The sequence below is a fragment of the Castor canadensis genome, chromosome 6, assembly GCF_047511655.1.
Source record: "Castor canadensis chromosome 6, mCasCan1.hap1v2, whole genome shotgun sequence".
Taxonomy (NCBI): Eukaryota; Metazoa; Chordata; class Mammalia; order Rodentia; family Castoridae; genus Castor; species Castor canadensis.
The window spans coordinates 66,068,848-66,095,395 of NC_133391.1; the positions used below are offsets into that span (position 1 = coordinate 66,068,848).

General features: G+C 35.9%; 1 protein-coding gene across 1 annotated transcript in view; it reads right to left on the minus strand.

Moving 5' to 3' along the window:
- Fbn2 (fibrillin 2) overlaps positions 1-26,548 on the minus strand; it is a 240,565-nt gene that overhangs the window by 90,702 nt on the left and 123,315 nt on the right. The window contains exons 9-18 of the mRNA XM_074076622.1: positions 25,041-25,193; positions 23,640-23,873; positions 22,588-22,725; positions 14,506-14,625; positions 13,496-13,621; positions 12,543-12,665; positions 10,993-11,115; positions 4,029-4,181; positions 1,763-1,816; positions 36-161 (exon numbers count right to left, since the gene is read on the minus strand). Of these exons, the coding sequence (XP_073932723.1) occupies positions 36-161; positions 1,763-1,816; positions 4,029-4,181; positions 10,993-11,115; positions 12,543-12,665; positions 13,496-13,621; positions 14,506-14,625; positions 22,588-22,725; positions 23,640-23,873; positions 25,041-25,193 (1,350 nt within the window). The remainder of the gene's footprint in view (positions 1-35; positions 162-1,762; positions 1,817-4,028; positions 4,182-10,992; positions 11,116-12,542; positions 12,666-13,495; positions 13,622-14,505; positions 14,626-22,587; positions 22,726-23,639; positions 23,874-25,040; positions 25,194-26,548) is intronic.

The window sequence follows — 26,548 nt, forward strand, 5'->3', positions numbered from 1 at the left end:
GAAAAGCTCTTGTATACACATGACAAATAACTTACCAATGCAGTTTCTTCCAGAGGCATCTGGTTCATAGCCACTATTGCAATTACAACGATAACTGCCTCTTAAGTTCTCACAAATCCCATTGGCACATATATCAGGATCCAAAGCACACTCATTGATATCTGCATTAAATGTAGAAAATTCAATACCCACAGACATTTTATTGTTTGTGAATAAATGCAGGTCTGATAAAAAGCATTCAACATATGAAGTGTTTAACTCTGCAAACCCACAGTTTTCCTGCTTTCAGAAGGGAAAAGGAAATAAAGTAAGAAGTAAGAAAATAAAACTGAGGGATACAGGACATTTCACTGGTAAGTCAAAAGAAAAATGAAAGGAGCTGGCAGACATACAAAGAATTAATCCACATAATATGTCTGTATTTATGATAAAATTAATAAAGCAAATTTATAGCCTGTTGGCTCAAAATCCAAAGGAAAACTCACTTGATAGGTATTATAGATATCTAATTAAAAGACTGAGATTTATTGGAGTGGCCTATATAATTTTATGGTCCCTGAAGGCACAGGATATTTCTGTTTTATTATCATTCTTTCTGTAGTTAACTGAGTAATATGATACTTAATAAGTGTTTCTCATCATTGAAGAGTTGAAATGAATGGAGAGGACACTTTAAACATGGATGATTCAGAACATAATGCTTTATAACAACCTATGATCATGACTACTATACTTTGTCACCCACGGGTAGAGGCACTTGAGCACAACAGAGTAGTTTCTAACAGGCTGCTGGCTCTACTGGGGAGGCCATATTGCCAGGGAATACTACCAATAAAAAAAAAGAGGTCCCCAAATAAAATTTGGTTCACTGTCAAATTTTAACAGTTATTGTTCTCAAGAATTTAGAAAACCTTGTACGGTTAATGCAAGTTAAAAAAAAAAAGATTTAAAAGTCCTTAAATAATCTGGAATTGGTCAGCCTTTTCTTTTTCTATTTTGGAAAAGTATCCTTGTAAGAGTTTCCTTTTTCACTCTGGTTTCAGAATTTCTTTACAGATTTAACAGTACTTCCAATTAATCTATAATGTGACTAAGTCTTCTAAAACATAAAAGTAGAAGAACATATATGTAAAGTACAGATTAAAAGAACCTTACAGTTTTATTTAAAATACAAAGAAAGCAGTCTGTATATACTAAAACATAAAAGAACTTTAAAGTTATAAACACATATGTATTTAAATATTTAAGATTCTATATTGGAGTTTTGTTAGACATAATACTAAATTTAAAATAAAATTTTAATGGATTTTTACTCCTGTACTCAGGTAGAAAATCTTTAGTAGTCTTAGTCACAGTCTTAAACTATTTGGGGACTATATATCCTGAACTTGATCCATATCAAGTATCTCTTGAAGACAGATATTTTTTCTAACCCTATCTGCAGAATTATTTAATATTTTCTCTTTAAGTTGACTCACTGTAACCTCCTCTTCAGCAACCATGGTCATAAAATCATGGGTGTGGTTTGTTAATGACAAAGCACATGTAAGAGGTAAATATTTATTCTAAATGACACCTGGTTAACTGGTTAAAACACCACTTAATGTCATTGAGTTTAGAACCATTTCTCTAGAAGATTATTTACCTTATTATTTTATGCTGGTATATTTCATAGTAAATATAATCATAATTACATTTCGATTAAAAAGCTGTACAATTATGCTATGTAATCACTGTAAGATTGATAATTGGTTAAAATTACCTCTTCCATCCACAGTGATACCTACTCCACTACTACAGAGGCCATGGAATTCAGCTGTGTGATAAAAACAAACAGAAAAATTAAAACCTCTAAATTACATCTATTCCTACACCTGTTCCATATTCCAAAATTACCATTTGGAAGACTTTGTGTGTTAGTTTTTACAATGAAAAGAGAATTACCATTTTCTAGCACATAATTATAAGAATTCCCCAAATCACAGGTAAGTATAAAAAGTAAGTTAAAAATCACTCATAATCGTCATTCTGCATATTATTATTATAATATACTGATATTTTTATCAGTATAAATCTGAAAAGTGTTACAGAAACTGCTTTGTAACTTTGTTTCTTTTTCAATAATAAAATAGTAAGTCAAAACTGACATAACGGTATTTACCACGTGCCTATTACTCTTCTAGAATTCTACTAATAAGTTTTTTAATCTTCCCAACATCACATACTAGATACCATTGTTTCCTTTCTCTTACAAGGAAGAAAAGTGGAAGTCAGAGAAAAGCAGTTACTTGCCCAAAGTCACCGAGGTTGTGAGAGGGGAAGCAGGTCTGACTCCTGGGTGGTCTGTCACAGACATGTCATGACAATGTTCCATTTAATAAAGCATTCAGTATTTTATTCTCAGACATGTGAAGCTTATTCAGTCTCTCACTGCTGAAATCAGTATTTGTGCTACTTTGAGTAACTATAGTAAATAATAGCAAGTTCAATTATGTCACTAGGCTAGTTTCCTGGAAGTAAAACTTCTCAAAGCTTAGGCCTCTTTAGGGTTGACTTCTGTTCCTTCCATCCCTAGACTTCTATCAGCAACGTAATATCTATTGTGTATTCCATCCCTAATTTTAAGAAAAATCATTTGCCTATAACTTTACTGACCTGATAAACCAAAAAAGTCACTTTATTAGATTTCTTTTTAGAGAGAAGGCATCTTTTTATATGGAAATCTACCATTTACACGCTACTTTATGAAATCTTGTTTGTGTACATTGTACTTTTTTTAATAGAAGATTTCCTTATTGACTAATGTAAATTCTTTAAAGTTTAAGGAATGATAGATGAAATATTTTTCCAGTTCGTATGTGTACTTTAGTCTTTGGTGTCTGTTTTGAAAGCCCCTCATCATTACAAAATAATAAAAACTATATATTCCATATGAACGTTATTTTGGAGGTTTAATGTAGTGAACTAACTTGTTTCTTCCAAATCTTATCAACAATAGTTCTCACAGATCTAAAACGCCATTTTTATTATATTCTACATTATATCCAGTTCTGTTTGTAGATTTATTGGTTTGATCTTCTTTTAATGTAGTCTATACCAATTTTTGTCCTGTATCATAATGTGCAGCTTAGTATATTTCAGAGCAAGATCCTCTTCATTACTTTTTTTTTTTTAAAAATATACTGAGTAATTCTCTAGATGTACCAAATAACTTTTCAAAATTTGAACAATCCAATTAGGATTTTTAACAGGATTGCAAACCATTGGACTTGATTGCCTCTCTCCCATTCTCCACATGGGAAGTTCTTAATCATTTTTTTCAAGACCAAACTACATGTACCCCTTCTGTTAGTCTTTCCTAGCTGCTCCAGGCAACTAATTGCTCCTTCCTTTGTGCTCCCTGTCCTTTATGTCCCTTTTAAGGCATTAATCATACTGATTGTAATTTATGTTTATCTGTATATATTCTCACCTATTCTCAACTTTAAGGATAACAGAGACTGTTTATCTTTGAATCCCCACAATACTTACACATATTCAAGAGAGGTGTGGTGAAAGTACGAATGAAACAGAGTCAACCTTATCCACCTACAAGTCTGGAACTACTGATAAGACCAGCTTGACATCATACTGTGTCAAGATTAAATGAATAAAATCAAGTTGTCATGTATTTTTATAACCTTGAAAGTGTGGTAAATTAATGTTATTCTATTTATTTCCACAGTGATACCACAAATCAAGGAAATAGCAGCTGACACATTGATATACCAAGTTTGAGCAACTATTTTAACTGTATTAGCAAATAGACCTTTTTATTCACCATGTTCTCACTTTGTCTAAACAGCCTCTTACACAAACACAAATCAAAGCTCTTTATTAGATGCATCACGTATCAATTTAGAATTGTGTTTTTCTTCTTCAATGTAAAACAATGCCAAAACACTTCAGAACTGATGTACTCTGTGGTCAAACACCTAATTGCGCATATCGATATTCTCATTAAGTGTGAAATTGGCACATGTGTCTACCTGAATTTTTAGCGGGGCATGGTTGGCAGGGCTCTCCAAAGCCATAGTCAGGATTGGCACAGCAGCATTCAGACTTGGTCACTGCACCAGGGAAAGGACGCACACACACTCCCTTCTTGATTCCACCATAACAGGTACTGCGCATATGAGTATCTAATGGAAATAAAAGGACAGTGACTTGAGTACAGTGATAGTGACAAGGAGACTTCAAAACCGAAGGTTAAGCTGCATGCCGGTGGCTTACACCTTGAATCGTAGGTACTAGAGAGGATGAGGTCAGGAGGATGGAGGTTCCAGATCAGCTTGGGAAAAAAGGTTCATAAGACTCCACCTCAACAAAAAATAGCTGGGCGTGGTGACACATAACTGTCATCCCAGTGATATCTGGAAGCATTTAAAGGAAGGACTGTGGTCCAGGCATGATCCTATCTAAAATAACCAGAACCAAAAGGGGTGGAGGAGAGGCTCAAGCAGTAGAGCATATGTCTGTCAAGCGTGAGGCTCTGAGTTCAAATTCCAGAACTCTCCTCTTCCAAAAAAATAAAAGACCCAACACTAGATTGGAAGCTTCTAGAAGGCACCTACCATTTTCTTTTGATTTTTGCATCTTTAGTATCTAATAGTGTTAGGAAATATACAAATATTTGTAGAGTGAGGGAAAGAATGAATGCAAATCAACAACTCTTTTTTAAAAAATTTCCCAAGAAATCTATGTGGCACATAAGTATCCATTATCCCAGGCCTTTCATTGAATCAAGGAAATGTCAACATTTATAAATACCGCTTTGATCTCTAATCACTGGCTGTCCTAGACTCAAGTTGGCATTTACTATTGTTTCTATTTGAGAAGTTCTCATGAAGTTAAACTACCTTGAAGTCACTGACACTGATTAGCCATGAGATTTCTGGCTTTAACTTTCTGAATTGGTAGTCTTTCTCTACAACCCTCAGGATACTACTTGTGACTATGTTTAATCTCAGATTTTTTCAATAAATCCAGTTATAAAAAGAATAACTACCACTCAGTGTCTAACATTGGGCTTAGTTGCTTTGCAGACACGATCTCATGGAACAGTCAAGTCATTGAGTCTATAGCATAGTGGTCACTGCCCACATTTCACAGATGAGGAAGATGAGGCTCAGGGTTATGCAAGTGGCTCTAAGTCCTGGAATCTCCAGTGTCTGTGCTGGAATTCAGATCAAGCCTGTGTGACTTCCAAAGTGCTTTCCCTTTCCACGATGTCAAGCTATATCCCAAAGAAGCACCACCCTCCTTGGTTTTTTCATTCTCAATTATGAAATATGCTATAATTTTATGAGTCAATAAATGGTGAACTATTAAAAAAATGACATCATCATAAAGGCCAGAGAAGCAGTACAGTTTCTAACAGGTGTGTTGATAGGGTAATTTCAACAGTGATAATCCATTATAAATATCTACAGTAATTCATAATTTGTTGGAAATAACTATGTCTATTTATTATGTAAAATGAACCATCCAATGACTTTTTATGTTCTTGGAGAGTTTCTCATTAAAGGAATAAGATTTATGGTTGTGTTAAGCAATGAGATATTTGTATGTTCAAATGGAAGAGGATCATGACATTTACCACCCTGAACCCTGAAGACACTTTCTACTCTTAGACACTTTCTGTTTCTGCTATGGCTGAGTTTGGTTGAGTTTGCTGTGAGTTACTCAATGCAAACAAGAACCTACACAAATAAAACAGAGTTCATGATTTCCATTATGATTTTTGTGAGTTCTTTGAACATTACCAGTTATCTTGGAAGGCATCAGAGAATGGTGAACATTATTTGTTTTCATGTAAGAACATATGTAATGCACAATTTTTAGAAGCAAGAAAATAAGAAGCTTATAGAACCCGCTGGAAAAATAAGACAAATCCATACTTTGTGTTACAGGTTAGCTAAGATGTCCAGAGTATCCAATGCCAGAAGTTCCACAAAAAAGAAAGTAGCATAATTCATGTGTGGGTTCAGATCTACATAGCACTATCTTACATAAATTATTTGACCCTTTCATGACCCACTAAACAGAAATTATAGAATAAATGAGAGTACATTTGTTAAGCATTAAACACAGTTTCTAGGACACACAGAAAATACTCAAAAAACGGTGGCTACCTTCCTTCCTTCCTTCCTCTGTCTTTAACAAGAACAGAAGTGCTTTGGCAGGGAATTATAACAAGGTGTTAAGCTCTATCTTTTGCATGTATTGTCAAATTTAAGCATTCCTTTTCTTTCTCAAAATGAGGTATTTTTGAGGCAAATTTTACACACCACTGGTAAAATATGTATGGATACAAAAAGCTAATTTTATTTTACTCTTCTTTCTTTAGTATTGGTGTTGTTTTATTACTTAAAGCAGCAACTCTTTTTTTTTAATTTTTTTTTTCTTTTATTATTCATATGTGCATACAAGGCTTGGGTCATTTTCCCCCTGCCCCCACCCCCTCCCTTACCACCCACTCTGCCCCCTCCCTCTTCCCCCCATTCCCTCAATACCCAGCAGAAACTATTTTGCCCTTATTTCTGATTTTGTTGTAGAGAGAGTATAAGCAATAATAGGAAGGAACAAGGGTTCTTGCTGGTTGAGATAACGATAGCTATACAGGGAGTTGACTCACATTAATTTCCTGTGCATGTGTGTTACCTTCTATGTTAATTCTTTTGGATCTAACCTTTTCTCTAGTTCCTGGTCCCCTTTTCCTATTGGCCTCAGTTGCTTTTAAGGTATCAAGCAGCAACTCTTAAGACTATACATTAGATATGCCATAATAAAATAATAATAGTAGTTGTTTCCTTATTTTGCTTTTACTATGTGCCAGATACTGTTCAATACTTTTTTCTATAAAGTATTCAATACGAACATGTTTAATGCATGTTAATGAAGAAACAAGGCACAGAGAGGTAATGTATTTTGCCCAAGACCACATAATGCAGTAATATTATTGGACAAGGGTCACACATTAAGGGGAAAATGAGCATGGGAAAAATAGGGAAAGGGAAGGAAAACTAAAACTTGAAAGTAGTTGATGTGCTCCCTGTTGAGGAATGAATAAAGTAACCTTAAATTAGCAGAGGCCACTATGAGAAGGGGACCAAGAAGTAAAGAAGAGATCTGGCAGAGATGAACTAATGTGGGCTGCAATACACAAATGCAAGGAAGCAATGCTAGGAATTTCTCCGTATAGCTATCTTTATCTCAAACTAGCAAAACGCTATGTCTTTCTTATTATCTCTTAAGTTTTCTCTTAAACAAAGCTGGAGAAGAGAGTGGAACAGGTTCTGCCTGGAAGCGAGGCGAGGCACAAACAATGTATACACATGTAAATAAATGTAAAAATGATAAAATAAAAAACAAGAACAAAGGACAGGTAGAGGAGTGAGACTGGCTTCTGGTCACAGTAGTCAGGAAGAAGATGGTGGTTCCATGGATTGGAAAGGGTCACATGAAGAAGGAAAGTGATGAGATACCATGAGTTTAGTGTGTGCTAACCGACTGTTAAAGCATCAGAAGCTGGGTGAAGAGTGCCCCAAAGAAGCAGTTGGCTTTAAATATCTATGAAGACTGGAACTCTAGACACCATCGTAGGAGTGTCACCAATATAAGATCTCCCCTGCCTCCACCTTGTAATCTCTCCTCTGAACATTCTCACTCACTAAAGATCTGAGCTTGAAAGGAAAATTGTAACTGAAAACCCAGTTCTGATTATTAATTACGACATGATAATGGATATTCTAATTTCTAAATTCAGATTGCTTTCATGAATTTTCTTATTATTGAAAAATATTTGTTGAAGTTTTACAATGGCCTGAGTTTTCTGCCTTGCTTAATAGATCAACTGCACACTGAGTAAATTTAAAAATTTACTCAATCCAAAAGGATGGGAAAGATGCAAAACTACAGCTGACTTCACTTGTTTAATATACCGGTTAAAACCATAGCTTAGGGCAGGCATGTGGCAGAATGCTGTATTTCTAGTTACTTGAGAGATGGAGACCAGGAGGGTCACAGGTCAAAGCCAGACCGGTCAAAAATTTGCAAAAGCCCATCCCAACCAATGATGGGCATAATGGTACATGCCTGTTATCACAGTTAGGCGGGGAAACACAAGTAGAATTGCAGTCCAGATTGGCCTGGACATAAAACGAGACTCAATCTCAAAAATAAGCAACACAAAAAGGGTTGGAGGCATGGCTCAAATTGTAAAGAACCTACCTAGCAGGTGCTAGACCCTGAGTTCAGTGCCCCCAGAACCACCAAAAGAAATCATAGCTTAATTTTCTGAAATCCCAAAATCTAGGGAAACAAAAGAAAATGAATAAAGAGGAAATCTAAAATTAAAGTGTTAAATCTAATAAATCATAGCAATGGTTCATTTCTAACATAACAAATGGGTCTCAAAAGTGACAGCAAAGACAGAAGAATGAAGAAAACTTCTAGCATGTTATGGGAACAGCAATATATAATTTCACATCCAAAACAAACAGTTTTTATTTTAAAAAGTTTAAGTCACTGCAATGATGAAAAAGTAGGAAGGGCTTTCCAACAATTTGTCTTGTTTTCCATGTATGACAAGGGAATGAAGTTTTATGTCTGAACAGTGAATACATAACAGTCACTCACATGTCGGTTGCTTGTAAGAAAAATAATTTCCCCTTTCCAAGCTAGGTTTGTTCTCACTGTAGATTTCAAGAGGATCATTTAGGTAAAGGCAAAAAGCAACTATGTATATTGAGGCAAATGAAAATATTTTAGCTCTCTAAGCAGGAAAGAGCTACATTCTTCTAGCTGTTGTATTTGAAATATTCCTGAACAAAGTGCTGACAACCTGTAGGCTGGAATAAATCCAGACTGGATAAAGTGGATGAATTTGAGTGAACAGATTATTTCCATCTGCAGATTCTTCTTTCTTTCTCCCCCTTGCGGATCCAAATGTTTTGTTTCACAGAGGTGCAAGTAAAGTATTAATAACCTTTTCTAAGAATTTCATTTCTCTCAAGTATACTTTCAAGCAAAATTTCTGTTTTACTGCACAAGCTGAAAAATAGAGGGTGCACAACTGCTAATTCATCCTTGATTGCTCATGAACGCACTGTGGACAGAAAACACCATTAATGTATTTTTCACAATGTATTCTGCTCTCGTTATCATTAGAACATATTTTTCGGGTTTTGAACTGCCAACAATATTTCTGTTTTTCTGGCCTTTCATGTTTTCTGATGCTTGATAATTCTGATTCATTTTCATGGAATCCTTTTGACAAATGTTTCCAGGATGAACTCTGAATAGGTCAGAATAAAATACATATTCTCCCTCATTCTCTTCCCTTGCTTCTATAGTCAGTTGAATTGTGGTGGTGAGGAAAAACTAAAAACATTTTCTTAGCTTTTGCTATGAGTCCATGTTCTATGGTATAGGTTATTTACATTTCAACTTTTATTTGGGTAAAATTAAGAATTTACTTAAATATAACTATAATTCCTTTCATGTCTCACTTGTTAGTAATAAAATAAAAATCCATTGTACTTAGAATTCAGTTTTTAAATATTATTGAGGATGCTGGCATAAAAGCCATTTTTTATCCAGCATTTTATTTAAATATTTAATTTTATTTATTTACTTTTTGTGGTACTGGGAGTTGAACTCAGGGCCTTGAGCTTGCCAGGCAGGTGCCCCACCACTGAAGTTGAAGCATGCTCCCAGCTTTCTGACATTTTAAATTGCATCTCATGACAGCCTTTTGAAGGAGGCTGTGTAGGGGGTCTCTGTCCTTTCTTTTTTAAAAATAAAAATAGTTTTATTAAGATATTATTTACAAAAAGCTAAACATTGATCTACCATATGATCCAGCAATACCACTCTTGGGGATATACCCAAAAGACTGTGACACAGGTGACTCCAGAGGCACCTGCACACCCATGTTTACTGTAGCACTATTCACAATAGCCAAGTTATGGAAACAGCCAAGATGCCCCACTACTGATGAATGGATCAAGAAAATGTGGTATCTATACACAATGGAATTTTATGCAGCCATGAAGAAGAATGAAATGTTATCATTCGCTGGTAAATGCATGGAATTGGAGAACATCATTCTGAGTGAGGTTAGCCTGGCCCAAAAGACCAAAAATCGTATGTTCTCCCTCATATGTGGACATTAGATCAAGGGCAAACACAACAATGGGATTGGACTTTGATCACATGATAAAGCCAGTGCACACAAGGGAGATATGAAGATAGGTAAGACACCCAAAAAACTAGCTAGCATTTGTTACCCTCAAATCAGAGAAACTAAAGCAGATACTTTAAAGCAACTGAGGCCAATAGGAAAAGGGGAGCAGGAACTAGAGAAAAGGTTAGATCAGAAGAATTAACCTAGAAGGTAACACCCACGCACAGGAAATCAATGTGAGTCAATGCCCTGTATAGCTATCCTTATATCAACCAGCAAAACCCCTTGTTCCTTCCTATTATTGCTTATACTCTCTCTACAACAAAGTTAGAGGTAAGGGCAAAATAGTTCCTGCCGGGTAGCGAGGGGGTAGGGGGCAGAGCGAGGAGGTGGGGGAAGGGGGAGAAATGACCCAAACATTGCATGCACATATGAGTAAAAAAAACCCAAAAAGATATTATTTACACATTTTAAAATTCACCTATTTAGAAACTACATTTTAATAGTTTTTAGAATATTCAGACAGAATTGGTTTAGAACATTTTCATTATCTCAGAGACATCCCTTAGCCTTCACCTTGCTCTCCCCTCACTCCCATTCCCTCTGCCCTCAGCAGTCACTAGTACACACATCTGCCCCTTCTTTGCCTTTCCTATGAGGGGTAGCATACATTCCTGGTCTTTTGTGACTGACGTCTCTCACTTGGCCAAGTCTCCAATCCTCATGTCTTTGGATAGTGGGCCACTGCAGAGCGCCGCACTTACCAACACACACGCGTCCATCCACAGCCACAGCGAGGCCCGGGGGACAGTCACAGCGGAAGGATCCTTCGTTGTTGACGCAGTGCCCGTTCATGCAGATTCCCGGGGTCTGGCACTCATCAATGTCTGCCCAGAGGGTGACATAAGTCAGGCTGTTACTGAGTAACACGAGTGTGCCTGTTGCCATTGCTCGGTAACTATCAGCCTTCTAACTTGCTACCTTGTAGATGATAACAGATCTGACGTGAAATTTCAACCTTTTCAAACGCCTTTACAGAAAGACCGAGTAAAAGTGGCTTCATGCATTTAGAACAAAAAGGAGCCTCTGACTACATCTTATTATTTGACAACTGTGTTTAATATTGAATAAAATGTAATTCCAATTAGTTAAGCAAAATACATTCTTTGAAAATTATGGTAAACTTTTATAATTTTTTCACAAAATCTTTCACTAACTACAGGTAGATGCTGTTTTGATGTTAATTTGAGCACTGTATAGTAATAAAATAATTTGAAGTATCTCTTCTAATTTTCCATCCATTGAGTTTATCAAGTGTAGCCCAACACTAAAGAGCTTTCTTAAAAGATGAAACAAACTTCAAACACAGAGCTGCTAAGTCATGAACACTTCACAACTTAAGAGTTACCACATAATTTCTTGAAGGCAGAAACTGGTGAGCTCGAAATCATCTTTATATGTATACTTAGGTTTCTTAAGAAATGCTGAGATAACTGTAATACAAGTTTTTCTGGAGACAGAGATCAGGAGGATCACAGTTTAGGGCCAATCCAAGCAGAAAGTTCACAAGGCCCCATCTCAACCAATCAAAAGCTGTGCATGGTGGCATTAGAGAATCCCAGCCACAAAAGAAGCATAAATAAGAGGTTCGCAATTTACACGGGCCTGGGCATAAAAGCAAGACCTTATTCTGAAAATAGCTAAAGCAAATAGGGCTGTATAAACATATTACAGTTTATTTATAAATAAATAATTTCCAAGAGGCCTATATTTTGCTTATTAAAGTTATCACTGGAACTTGGTCTCCAAAATGGTTTCCTACACAAAATAATTAATAAAAGTATTATAATTATGACTTCAATGTAAATCAATGTAAGGTTTTTAGACAATGATATGCCTATAAATGAAACTTAGGTTAGCTTTATGGAAAAGATGTAATGTATATCAATAATGAAAGAATGAAAGAAAACCTACTTCTGGGAACACATAAAAATGACAACTTTGCAAGATTTTTTTCTTACTCTTTTTTATTCAGAAATTATTTCGACATCATCTCCTCCAGACCTTCCACAACAAATCTGTCATTTCCTTAATTTTTCCTATGCCATTATTCCTTTTGTAAAGATATTACTTACTGTTCCTGATTCCAGTGTGTGTTTTTCTAGGAAGCTTTACATACCTGCCTTACTGAATTAGCAAGAGATGTGAATAATATGAAATCCACATGAGCAACCAAAGTAATTCTTGCATGATTCACTCATCTAAAAAGGATGGTTTTAATCATGTCTCTTTCTTATCTCTAAGCCATCCTTACCAGTGCAGTAACGCCCATTTGGAGCCAAGACGAATCCTGGTTTACAAATGCACTTGAAGCTTCCATCTTCATTGATGCACATCCCATTCAAGCACATGTTGGTGGTTGTACATTCATCATGGTCTGCAGAAGACAGAGAGTGACATGGACCACTGACCTGGAGGGAATCAATTTCCTCTCCTTCCGCAATCTCCACTCAAACTCCACTACATACTTGAGCCATGAGCTCATGGATTTTATTTACTTAAGTAAGAATGTCAACTGCATGAGCTCAAATAGTGTGGAGAATTGGAAGAACCTCCAATGTAAGGCAACACAAAGAAAAAGAAATGAGTAAGTATTTTGCTCAGCTGCTGCTGAAACCACATAAAATGTGAGTAGTGTTTATTTTACCCAAAAAGGTAATAGGATTTCAGTGGATGTTTCTTATGTAAGAGGGTATAAAACAATGTAAACTGCAGGTGTAATGGCCTGGGCTCTCATTAGTGAATGAAATATACTCTGCTACTGTGTGAGTAGAACATTCCAGTATTTCCTGACATCATCAGGACCACAGATTTGGAGACTCAACTGCTACATACGCCAAAATTTTTATATTCTCCCAAATTGGGGAGGAGGGGAAAATCTCTCTCTCTCAGTGTTGTAACTCTGACACCTTAAAATGACTTGAACTGATGAAGAATAACTTACTTACAATTAAACACATACCACCAGGACATTTTCAGAAGCGGGAAGTTATTTTCACCATTATAACATCCCCTCCCCCCAAAAAACATCCATCCCCTTGCTTTAATAGTTTTATGTTAAATGCATTTATATTTTACCTATCTAATTTCCCTGAAGAATTGTCACATATGAAGGGTGGAAGTTTTCATGGAAACAGTATATATGGTTTTAAATAAAAATGTATATCCTTTAAAAATCTTTTGCAAAGGAGCAAAAGATTTCCATACCAACACAGTTTTTTCCATCTGTAGTTAATTCAAAGCCAGCATTGCAAATGCACTGGAAACTTCCATCTGTGTTCACGCATCGACCGTTTTTACAAAGGATTCCATTCTGGATGCACTCATCAATGTCTGGGAAGATTAAGGATAGTCAAATATTATTCTTTTATTAAATACTTAGATTAAAACAGTAAGATATAAATGCAGTTTGAAAATACCCAGTTTATTTTTATGTGTAATGTCTAAGCCTAGGCTGCTTCTTCAGCAAAATTTTCGTCTCTCATCAGCTTTGCTTCTTGGATAGGTAGGTGTAAGCAATTTTACAGGCCATATAGTGGCTAAAGAGGGAAAGAAAGAAAAGGAAATGGGGTGTGCAGAGAGCCTAAGAGGGTGGGTAGGGCAGCTGGAATTACTGGTGCAGCTGTTTTTGCCATAGTGGATAAAGAACTTAAAAGTCAGAACAAGATGTTGGGTAAGTGAAAAGCAACTACAGAATTTCTGGATTAAGAGTAATATGATGAAAACTGCTGGAGAAAGCAGATTCAAGCAACTACCCATGGATGAATAGGAAATGAAAAAGAAGACAAGCAAAGTAATCTGGTAAAAGAATTCCAAAATGAACCAGCAGTCAGTGAGGTAGAGTTTGGACGGCGGTAGTGGGTATAGCAATGAGACTGAATCAAGACAAGGCATGATTTGGTGTCAGACTACATGTAGGGTTCAAAGAAAACAGTAGTTGAAAAATCACTCTAAATCTTAAACTCTATTAACCAGAGAAAGGAAGTTGTGATGTAGGGAAGGAAGATAAACTGAAGTTTTTTTGAAACCAGATACCACATTGCTGTGTTATGAGCAAATAGTTTGTATTTAAAGGGAGCGCTCTGAGGACATTATAAAATAAGGCTGTAGCAATGCAATAGTCATTCCGTGTCTTATTTTAAATTTACTTTTAACCTCAACAGTCTTAGTCGTAATATTTCATGGAACATTTTTGCATGTGAGGGTGAGTGCCTTACCAATGCATGCTTGCTTGGTGGGAGTCCTCTGGAATCCAGTATGACATTTACAATAATAGGATCCAGGTGTGTTAACACAATCTCCATTAGTGCAGGGATTTGATGTGCACTCATCAACATCTGTGAGCAGCAAAAGAAACCATTGCAGACATTGCTCCATTTGTAGAAATGTTTGTTTTAAGTACATTAGCCCTCCCAAACTTGAGAGAAGGCCAGTCAGTGGTAATAGTCTAAATAGTGTAGTATTTGTAAATTCATGAAAATTCCTCTCTTCAAATATGTAGAGGTAATTGAGATTTACAGAGATATTGCCAACTGAGGGGTATAGGAAGGTTTGCTTTAATCAAGAAATAATGATTTTTCAGTAGGACTAATGGATTAAAAGTATGGGCCTTAAAAAGAGACAACCACCAAGTGCCAGGAAGCCCATCTTGAGCAATATGGGCACAGTCACAGCTTCAGTCTCTCTCTCTCTCAGCAATGGTGGGGTTTGAACACAGGGTCTTCTGCTTGCTAGGTATGCACTTGACCACTTGAGCCACAAACCCAGCCTTTTTGAGGTGTGATCTCATGTTTTTGCCAGATCACACCTTGAACTGTGTTTCCCTTACCTATGGCCTTTAACATAGTTGGAATTACAGGGACATACCATCATGCCAAGTTTATTGTTTGAGATGAAGTCTTGCCAACTTTTTCCTCCCTTGGCTGGCCTCAAACTACTATCCTCCATATCTCTGCCTTCTAACTAGCCGGGATTTACAGGCATGAGCTTTGTACCCAGCCCTGGTAACAGCCTCTCTAAGTCTTAGTACAGTATCAGAGACCAATGAAAGGTTTTTTTTTTTTGTCTTCTGAAGTTCTTGTTGAATCCAATTGATTTTTTTTTAATGGAAATAAGATTTGACAAAGTAAGGGAACGAGAAGTGGTAAGCCATTAGAACTTTAGTCTTTTCTAGACTGCAGAGGCTTTCTTTTTTTTTTTTTTTTCTTTTATTATTCATATGTGCATACAAGGCTTGGGTCATTTCTCCCCCCTGCCCCCACCCCCTCCCTTACCACCCACTCCGCCCCCTCCCTCTCCCCCCAACCCCCTTAATACCCAGCAGAAACTATTTTGCCCTTATCTCTAATTTTGTTGTAGAGAGAGTATAAGCAATAATAGGAAGGAACAAGGGTTTTTGCTGGTTGAGATAAGGATAGCTATACAGGGAGTTGACTCACATTAATTTCCTGTGCGTGGGTGTTACCTTCTAGGTTAATTCTTTTTGATCTAACCTTTTCTCTAGTTCCTGCTCCCCTTTTCCTATTGGCCTCAGTTGCTTTTAAGGTATCTGCTTTAGTTTCTCTGAGTTAAGGGCAACAAATGCTAGCTAATTTTTTAGGTGTCTTACCTATCCTCACCCCTTCCTTGTGTGCTCTCGCTTTTATCATGTGCTCATAGTCCAATCCCACTGTTGTGTTTGCCCTTGATCTAATGTCCACATATGAGGGAGAACATACGATTTTTGTTCTCTTTGGGCCAGGCTAACCTCACTCAGAATGATGTTCTCCAATTCCATCTATTTACCAGCGAATGATAACATTTCGTTCTCCTTCATGGCTGCATAAAATTCCATTGTGTATAGATACCACATTTTCTTAATCGATTCGTTGGTGGCGGGGCATCTTGGCTGTTTCCATAACTTGGCTATTGTGAATAGTGCCGCAATAAACATGGATGTGCAGGTGCCTCTGGAGTAACAGTCTTTTGGGTATATCCCCAAGAGTGGTATTGCTGGATCAAATGGTAGATCAATGTCTAGCTTTTTAAGTAGCCTCCAAATTTTTTTCCAGATTGGTTGTACTAGTTTACATTCCCACCAACACATGATAAAAGTGAGAGCATTTATATATTTATGTTACATGTTGTCACTGCTACTAGTTTTAAAGAAAGAGATGAATGGATTACAGAATTTCTTTGTTGTTGCTTTCTTTTGAACTAATTGATATATACAACTGTATATTCACTGAGGCTGTTATTCTGTAGTAACAAACATAAGAGAGCAACAAATGAAAACTAATTAAAACAGTCAATTTTTTCATTAATTTTAGATTTCTTTAGGATCTTAACATTGGCACAGTTTTTTTTTTTTAAATGTAAGATGTTTTATGTAAATACTAATTCTGGTCTGAAATGTGATTAAGCCACATTTTCACTAAAGGTTTCCCAAAGTTTGATTAAATGCTGAACGCAGGCACTGCAGAACCAAACAACTGAACAACAAAACAAGCAAATCCCAGTGGAATCATTTGTGCCAAATGTAAGTTTAATTTATCTTTTGTTTGCAATGCTCACTAAGTATTATTGAACGCTGGAACATTAAGAAGCTGGCTAGCTGGTGAGGGCATAGTGATTTACCATTTAGGAACCATTAGCAATGCAATTTTAACTAAATTGAAGAAAACAACAATACAATCATTTCACAGGTTTCCTGTTCTAATAAACTTGCTCCTTTCACAGATGTTCTTAACAGAAGAACTGGGCTGATTTCAAAGGCACCAATCTCATTTATATAAACACTGAGACTGAGTGAAATTGAATCCTTGCTGGTAAAGGGAAAAAAAAAATCCTCATTACAAATAAAAACAACAAAGAATAACAGGATTAAGTACTTTTTAAAATTCATTCAGAGACCCTTTCAGCCCATTAAGACTCACTTACATTTAAACTTTTGGTTGATAACATCAATTCTACTGAGCAAAAGGAATGAAGTAAAATGAGAAAAGAGAGAGTTCAGAGCATTAAAAACATATGTATCATTAATGGTGTTTCACTGTGAAAGTACACCTTCAGGATGCATTGTCAAGCATCATTTTTATTCTTGATGTGCAACTCACTGAAATCTGACCGTTAAAAATTATGTCATAGCTGTATCTTGACAAAGCCTCTACGTGAACACGAGAGGCCCTCACCACTTCAAGTCAACTGTTCCCATTGTGTCACTTTTTGGGACATTTTCTCCCCTTGAGAACCTGCTCCCAAAGCTGCTTGTTGCTAACACAGTATTTCTGGCTATCTGGCATTTCAGCTGTAATTCATGTTTCTTTGCCTAGCCCCTTAGGGACCTCATCAAGGGTCCAGTCTACAGAAGAGATACAATCATTCACTTATTTCTTCATCGGAAATGAAACCAAGTACCAAAAGCTCTTAATGACTTTGCAATGTCATATAACTTTTAGATCCCGCTTGCTGCTTTTTGCTTGTTTTCCAGGAATAAGGATTTTAACTTTTGTTTATCTCAATTTTATTTATATTTTGTAGTCCCAGGGATGGAACCCAGGGCCTTGTACGTGCTAGGAGAGCACTTTATTACTAGCTGTGTCATTGGCCCATTGGCCTCTCAGTAAGGAAGTTTAGGAAGAATCACAAATGACCATTTTCACCTTCTGAAATGAGCATTTCATGTCTCTTCTGTACTCTGATTCTCACATTCCAGCACCTCCAAGAGAATTTTTTTTTTTTTTTTTTGCGGTATTGGGGTTTGAACTCAGGGCCTACACCTTGAGCTACTCCACCAGCCCTATTTTTGTGATGGCTTTTTTCGAGATAGGGTCTCCTGAACTATTTGCCTGGGCTGGCTTTGAACCACAATCCTTCTGATCTCTGCCTCCTGAGTAGCTAGGATTACAGGTGTGAGCCTCTGGCACCTGGCCAAGTGATATTGCTTTGTCTTCTTTATAGAAATGAAAATACTTACTTACTATGATAAGTCAACTTGGACTTTTTCTGTGCTGTCACTGGGGCCTGAGTATTTTAAAGCAAAATTCATGAGATTTTAAGATTCCTAAAATAAAGGAATTGTGAAAAATGTTGACAGCCTGGTTAAATTCCCAAATATTATTGGGGTTAAAGAATTTCCCCTCAAAAATATTTTATATACTAACTTAGAAATGATCATTTTTTAAAAAAATTTTCAAGGGCTCTAAGATTACCTGTGGCCCAAGAGAAGAGAAATTATTTCTTTTTCTCCCAAAATAAAATTATCTGAGTTGTATTAAAACCATTCCTATATGTGCAGGAAAGCAATGTGAGTAAACTCTCTGTATAGCTATCCTTATCTCAACTAGCAAAAACCCTTGGTCCTTCCTATTATTGCTTATACTCTCTCTTCAACAAAAATAAGGGCAAAATAGTTTCTGCCTGGTAGTGAGGGGGTAGTGGGGAGAGAAAGTGAGTGGGGGAAAGGGAGGGGGCAGGGGGGGAAGGGGGTTGAAATGACCCAAACATTGTATGCACATATGAATAAAAGAAATTTAAAAAAAAAGCAAAAAAACATTCCTAACCGTAGTTTGACTTACACAGACACTAGGAGAGTCACAAATTTTAATTTTAGAATAGAATTCTCCAGAAAAGGAGAGAAAACATGATGAATAAATATAATTATTTCAGGACTTAGGAATAATTTTCATAGGAGCAAAATGGACCCAATTCTATTTTCCCTATCTTTGATCTCTGGATAGAACAGCCATTGCCTTTAAGTTAAGCTGCTGCAACAGGCACTTAACAAACAGCAATGGCAGTTAACCATCCTCAAAACACTAGTACAATTGAAGTAGTTACCAGTTTTAATGTAAGCTACTGTAAAGTAAAACTCTAGTCAACTATTCTCTCAGCTTTTTAAATGCTAATTTGTTCTTTATAAGTTGAAAATAATTAAAAGCTGACACTAGAAAGACACTAGGATTGGAAAATATCATGAACTCCTTTTCTGAAAAGTATTCTCCCACACCAAGCTCTGTGTTATAATAGCTAGAACAAAGAAGCCTCAGCTGAATGGTAGACAGAATGAGGAGCTCTGACTGGAGTGTAACTGTCTGCAACAGGATGGGGTAAAATGCAGAACCTGGTTATGTTAACATGTAACTGTGCAGACTCACAATCCCATCAACTGAGTTGATAAGAATGGCGGCAGCTCTTCCCACTGTGGTACTGAGGAAAATCAGTCCTTATAATTTGAAGGCTTCCTTTGTGTGTGTAATTAACTCATCTCTGGTACATCTAGAGTAGTATTATCTATGCATCTATCACCTTCAGGGAGAATTGGGAAAACAGTCATCCCAATCATTTCTGGTAGGTTTAACTCCCTACCAGAACCCTAGTTGAAAAATAACAGGTAATACCAAGACTACAGAGAGAATTTCTGATCCTTAAAGACAGCTCATCTTTACACCAATAGCTCACAAATATGCCCCCCCCCAATAGTATAACTGTTTTGCAATTGAGAATAAGGTGTGCCTGAGTGTAAACAGGAAATAAATGGTGTTTGGTTAGCTTCTGGAAAATACCAAAGTTTGGGCTTAGATTTATTTATTAGTGAGTGTATTGTTCAGTGACACATGAATGGCAACTATTAGACACAGTCAATCAAATTCAGTTTGGTAAATTTTAATCACATATGCATATGAAAGAGGGAACATGCTATGTGTTATGTACTTATCACATTTTCTGGTAAGAAAATCATTTTCAAGTTCTAATAAGCATAAATATATGCGTATTTGTGATGTTTTAAACATAACACCACAACTCAGGCAGTCTATAACTTGCATAGGATCAGGGGAGTCAGCTAAGCCAGGGGTGCTGCAAATGGTTATACACTGGATAACCTAAGGATGGGGAATTTATGTAGACTGTGTGAGTGGCGCCCTGTGTGCAACCTCACACAGGAATCCTGAGCTAAGCTTTCCTTAATTACTCTGGTCGTGTAGTCTTGTACATATTTCGGAATGCTTGTTTTTCTCAACTATTATAGTTAGCTCGTATTTTCTTTTAGAATCTTAGTGCACTTAGATTTTTTCAAAATGACTTGGCAAAATTATGATATTCTCTCTGTGCCTAGCTTCTCTTCTATATTTTTTTAAAAGAAAATCTGAGTCCAAATTTGGTATTTAGGGTGATGCTAGCTATAAAACACACATATGATCATATGATCATATGGTTACACATATGACACTGGGTAACACTATGAATGCTCTTCCTGGAGACACTCATGGTATTTCAGTCAACAACACTGTAATAATGTTAATTTTATCACAGAGATATCAAATAATGTATTTATAGGTCTAGGTTTAATATTACCAATTTTTGCCTAAGTTTCTGGCCAGATAAAACTGGAAACATGGCGGTGTCATTAACATTTGATTATGGAAGTTTAACACTAAGCACAACATTCTAGGGTAAAGCTAGAGATCTGGGAGTCAGTAACATAGAGGTGGCCATCAGAACCATGGAGAGGGATATTGTCACTGGAGGCTAAAGAACAGGAAAAGTGAAATGATCTCAGTAGTACTGCAGATGGAACCCTGTGTACCACGACTGAAGTACGAGTGTCTCCAGGAAAAGCATTTGCACAACTGCTTGAATTGTACTCTAAATTACCAGCTTTTGCACAGAATACTATTTTTGTTTGAAGAATAAACTGACAAACAAATTACAATAATTCTGACTTATGAATTTGACAGACATTTTCTTAAAAACAATAGAATGAGCCTTCACTTTAAGGAAAATAACAGACTATGTGATCCTAATGTTAAAATTGAAGCTTAAAAGTGACAGAATTCAGAAAGAGTACTTATTACTATTGACTTGAATGTTTCCCAATATATAAAAACATTTCTAATGAATGTGATGATGATATTATTAAATGTGAGTTTTTTTGTTTATTTTTGCTTTTGGTTTTGGTTTTGAGACAGTATCTTGCCATTTGGCCCACCTGGCCTTAAACTCTCTATGAATCCCACGCTAAACTCAAACTTGCAATTCTCCCATCTCAGCCTCTCAAGTCCTGGAATTCCAGGTACGAACCACCATGCCTGGTTCAAATGTTTTGTTCTTTTTGTTTGCTTTTGGGTGGTACTAGGGTTTGAACTCAGGGCTTCATGCTTGCGAGTCAGGTGCTCTATCACTTGAGTCACTCCTTCGGCTCTCAAATGTGGTTTTTTGATATTAAATAATGTTATCTTTGGAAAGATCTGTGTAATACAGTGAATCAATATATTTCAAATGATTTAGAGTGTGTTACAAAATCCATTCAAAGCACAAGCTAGACCAATGGACTTACTAGAAAAGCACAAAAAGTTTCTTGGTATGATGTCAGATTCTACACTGCCAGTATACTTTAAGACTCACTGCTTACTGAGTTTTAGTGGAGTATCAAAAAGTATCCACAATTATCTAGAAAGCCTATGAGATATTTCTTCCCTTCCCCAAATACATATATGCTTGGACAAGTTCATTGTATTTTTCAACCAAAATAATATATTACAATAGATAAAATACAGATGAAGATATAAGACTTAAGCTCTTTTTGTTTTAGAAAATATAGGTTTTTTTATAGAAAATACAGTTTCAATAAAAATGTTACTGACATTTATATGTGATGAATATATTTTTGCTATTTTTATTTAGTTTTTGCACTACTGGGAATTAACTCAGGGTTTGTTGTTGTTTTTAAATAATCAATTAATTAGTCAATTTTTTTTTTTTTTGGTGCAAAGGATAGGGTCTTGTATAAGCTGGACAAGTGCTGTATCAATGAGCCATATCCCTGGCCCTTGTTGTTATTTTTAAGTGAATAAGTGTTTTAAGATTTTAATTTTTGATTTTGAATACACTAATTATTAATAGATTTTTTTGGAGTTTGAAGGGTCTGAGACCAAAATATTTGGATATCAGATTTTAGTAGCCTATTTTTATCATGTTTTAAGAAGAATTTTGTTTTCAAAATATTTTCACTGCAGTAAGGATACCTTTTAATCTTTAATTTATATTAAGAGTAAGCATCTCTAAGAAGAAAGGAAAGAGAGAGTCAGAGACAGCAATGGCATTTAGGATGTGAGAGGATAGGAAATCCTTGAGTGACCTAGCTCAGCAAGTAGGTTAAGGGTTGGGGTGGGGTACAGGGAAAAGCATATGCACTGGAGAGACGGCTACAAAGTCAGCTTTATTTCAGAAGATTTTGAAAAAAATCATATTCAGTCCAATTTGTTCTTACAGACTAACAGGTACTAAGAAAACTTAAAAGGATGTCAGAATCCTGAACTCACCTATACAGTCTCCATTTGCATCTTGCTTATAACCCATGTTGCATTCACATCGATAGCTAGAGACAGTAGGTATGCAGCGTCCATTTAAACAAAGGTTAGCATGGTGCTTACAGATGTCTATTGTCTGGTTCAGAATTGCTGTGAAAAATTAAAGCACAGGTAACATTTAATTGCTACAACATGCATTACTTTTCTTAGAGTTGACTTTAAAAAATTATTAAATAAGAAGTTAATCAACTGTACATCAGAAGCCCACATTATTCTATATTTTATTAAATTTTAATATGGAGGATCTAAAAAATATTCTTGAGACACATGGCTGTAAGTTGCATTTAAGTTACACATCTGGAAACTTTGCCCATAATGTCTTCTTAAAATTCCAGGAATGTTCTGCCATACACTTGAGTGCTTTCCATTTCTTTTTCTGTAACTTGCTGAATATTTCGATATAGTAAGTAGGCAATATGCCAAAAAGAATAAATATAACACTGTGGGACATCATTAAATATTATTAGCAAGAGCAGTGCTTTTAAAGAGTGAACTTCAATGTCAAGTGCATGAATGCCAATTCTGGTCAGAGCCAACGGTTCTTTATTTCTTAAGCAACTTAACAATAAAAGGGCAAGGAAAAGAAAGATATGTGCATTACAATGTTTGTACAGGCACAGAGCAGGGCTTACTTTATCTCAGTTGAAAAATGGCTTTGGAAAAGTAATTCAAGAGATACACGAATGGGGCAGTTGAAATTGGTCAAATGAAATACACTGGAACCAAAGCCATGCCTTTTGGTGGAAACATTTGGATCTGAGTAGTAACAGGCTCTTGATTGTATTTTCAAAGCACCTAGGTCACACTTTTTTTTTTTTTCAATTTAGTAGAAAGTTTACAGAACATAAAAATAATATTTTCCTAAATTTAGTACTATTACATTTTAATCCTTGAAGTAGTTTACACACACACACACACACTCACACACACATGCCTTTTGTAAAAGAGTATTATATCACTTGAGGCAGAAAACCAAAGAATGCACAGGAAATGTGACCACTTACTTAGTCCAGTGATGATGGGCCCCTGACCTCCAGCCCCCACTCCAGTTCCCCCAACGCCAGGAGAAAAGCCATTGCTTCCAGGGATGGGAAGGAAGCCTGTCCCTCCTGGGCCATAGCCATTGCCATTGCCATTTGGGATAAAGCCATTCCCCCCAGTGCCTCCAGGTCTGGAACCAGCACTCCCTGGAATTCCTCCCATTGGAAGTCCATCTGTGCACAGTCTGCGATATTCCTCTAGAAAAAAAGAACATTTGGTTAAACACAAATGCATTTCTTTCTGCATAATGAAAGCAGCTGGCATATGGTAACAGAGCATTTTAGTTTACCTGTTTACACAATATGAATAAGCAGGTTATGATCCAGGTAAATGTTTTCAATGCTGGCAGTAGCAGAAAAAGGCACAGTGTTTTAAAATTACCTAAAACCTATATGCCACATTATGTCAATTGAGTTATATAAACAAAGCATCCTTTATATGTGCATTTTTATTTTATGCCTCTAAGTATAACCCATAAAATTCCAGACATAAGTATGAATGCAAGAAGTTTACTTGAACAGGTGAAAAAGCTTTAGCTAATTCATTCTGTATGTTTGGTTTTACTTGAATCCTCATCAGTATTACACCCATACATATTTCTGTCTCTTTTCTTCTCTTTATGGGATTAGGCTTTCATATGATTTTGAAATAATATGTTTTTCTAATGTGTACTTTAATAGTAGACAATATTCATTAATTTAAACAATCTGATCCTTAGTTGTACACATATCAAAGTGAAGAAACAATATAGAAATTGCCTTATTTCCTTACCTATTCATAGAATTCATGTACTTTATAAAGAGAAATAAAATTATTAATTATCTATGACTAGTGAAACCAGAAGATTCCAAGATTATTTACTGGGCACTAACTTTGCTCTTTAAAGTAATTCATGTTATGTATAAGAGGCACTTCTGATTCATGCTAAAGCGATTTTCTATTATAGACTTATTTATAAGGCAGTTAATATAGCAAATTGAATGAAAGATATTAATTTTCAGGTCATGAGAAAGGAAAGAAAATATTTTCAAGCACTGGAACACTATAAGCTGAGGCTATTCCTGAAATACAATCTAAATGAAGGTATTAAAGTTCAGCAAAGATAAAAGGAAACTGAAAAACTAACATTCAAAATACTTTTTAAAAATACTTGGACAAAAACAAGTTGGTTTTCAGAAGTTTGTCTGATACTACAAAATTGGAGATTATCAAAACTGACCCCAAATAAACAACACTATCCCCTCCCCCAGAAAATACTGAAGTCATTGACAATGTTAACAGAATACAAATATGAACTGACTTCAAGGAAAAGGATAATTTTCCCACCACTGTCTGTCCTGAGCAGAACAGTGCCTTCCACTCACCAGAACCTCTGACAGGACAGGCCTCGGGAATGGTCCCAACACCCCAGCAGCGGCCTGGCTCACAGCAGCACTGCGTTTTCGTCATTCTGCCTGGGAGCTCTTGTGCACAGCGACCATTCACCAGACCTGAGAAACATGTGCCTGTTCTCTGATCTGACCATGTAAAAATAAAATAGAACAGATAACAAAATTACCTCAGGTTCTTACATCATTCATCTCACACATTATAGGAGCAAGATATATTATTATGTTATTTAAGAGCTGTCTGATTTTTTTAAATGTAAACATTTATTGCTATAAACATTCTTAAATTCTGGTATCCCACAAATTCTGGTATGTTGAGCTTTCATTTTAATCTACTTCTAGGAATTTTAAATTCCACCCCTTATTTCTTCAGTGACCCACTGATCATTAAAAAGTATATTGTTAAATCTCCATGTATTTTATATTTTCTGTAATTTTGCTTGATGTTGATTGCTAGTTTTACTCCATTGTATTCTCATAAAATAAAAGAAGTTTTTCAGTTTCCTTATATTTGGTGAGTTGTCTTATAAAGTGATTGATTTTGGAAAAGTTTCACAGACTGCTGAGAAGAATTGTGTATTCTGTGGATGTTGGGTGGAATATTCTGTAAATATTAAGTCCATCTGATCTATAGTGTTTAATTCTGAGGTTCCTTTGTTGATTTTTTTGTCTGGATGACTTATCTATGGGTGTGAGTGGGGTATTGAAATTACCCACTATTAATATGTTGGGGTCTATCTGTTCCTCAATGTGCAGTAGTTTTTGTTTTATGAAATTGGGTACCCTAATATCCAATGTGTATATGTTTACAATTGTTATATACTCTTGATGGATTGTTCCCTTTATCATATGAAGTGATCTTCTTTGTCTCTTCCAACTAATTTTGGTTTACACTCTGCTTTGTTGGATCTGAATATAACTACTTTCACATTCCACTTGCTTGGAATATCTTTTTCATTCCTTTTGTTTTTAGCCTGTGTTTATCTTTGCCAGTGAGGTACATATTTTGTAGGCAAGAAGTAGTGGGTATTGTTTTTCAAATCAATCTGCCAGTCTGTGTCATTTCATTGGAGAATTGGCATGGTTAACATTTAGAGTTATGTCAACACCAAGATTAGTAGAAGGAAAGAAATGATAAAAATCAGAGCTGAAATTAATGAAATGAAAAGTAAAAGAATAACACAAAAGATCAGTGAAACAAAGAGTTGGTTCTTTGGAAAGATAAACAAGATTGACAAACCTTTAGCCAAACTTATATTTGTAAATAAAGAGTGTAGGTTAAGTGAATTATGTTACCTAATCTCTTATTATATCTATTAATTTCTTTTTTAATTCCTGTATCTTAATTCATTGCTTTATTCATTTATTCAGCAAACATTCCTTGGGCACCTACCCCACCTCATATTTCAGGAATTCAAAAATGAAAGACATTTAGCAGATATGGGGGCAACCTACAGTGAGAACCCACTTTCAGATAGATCTAA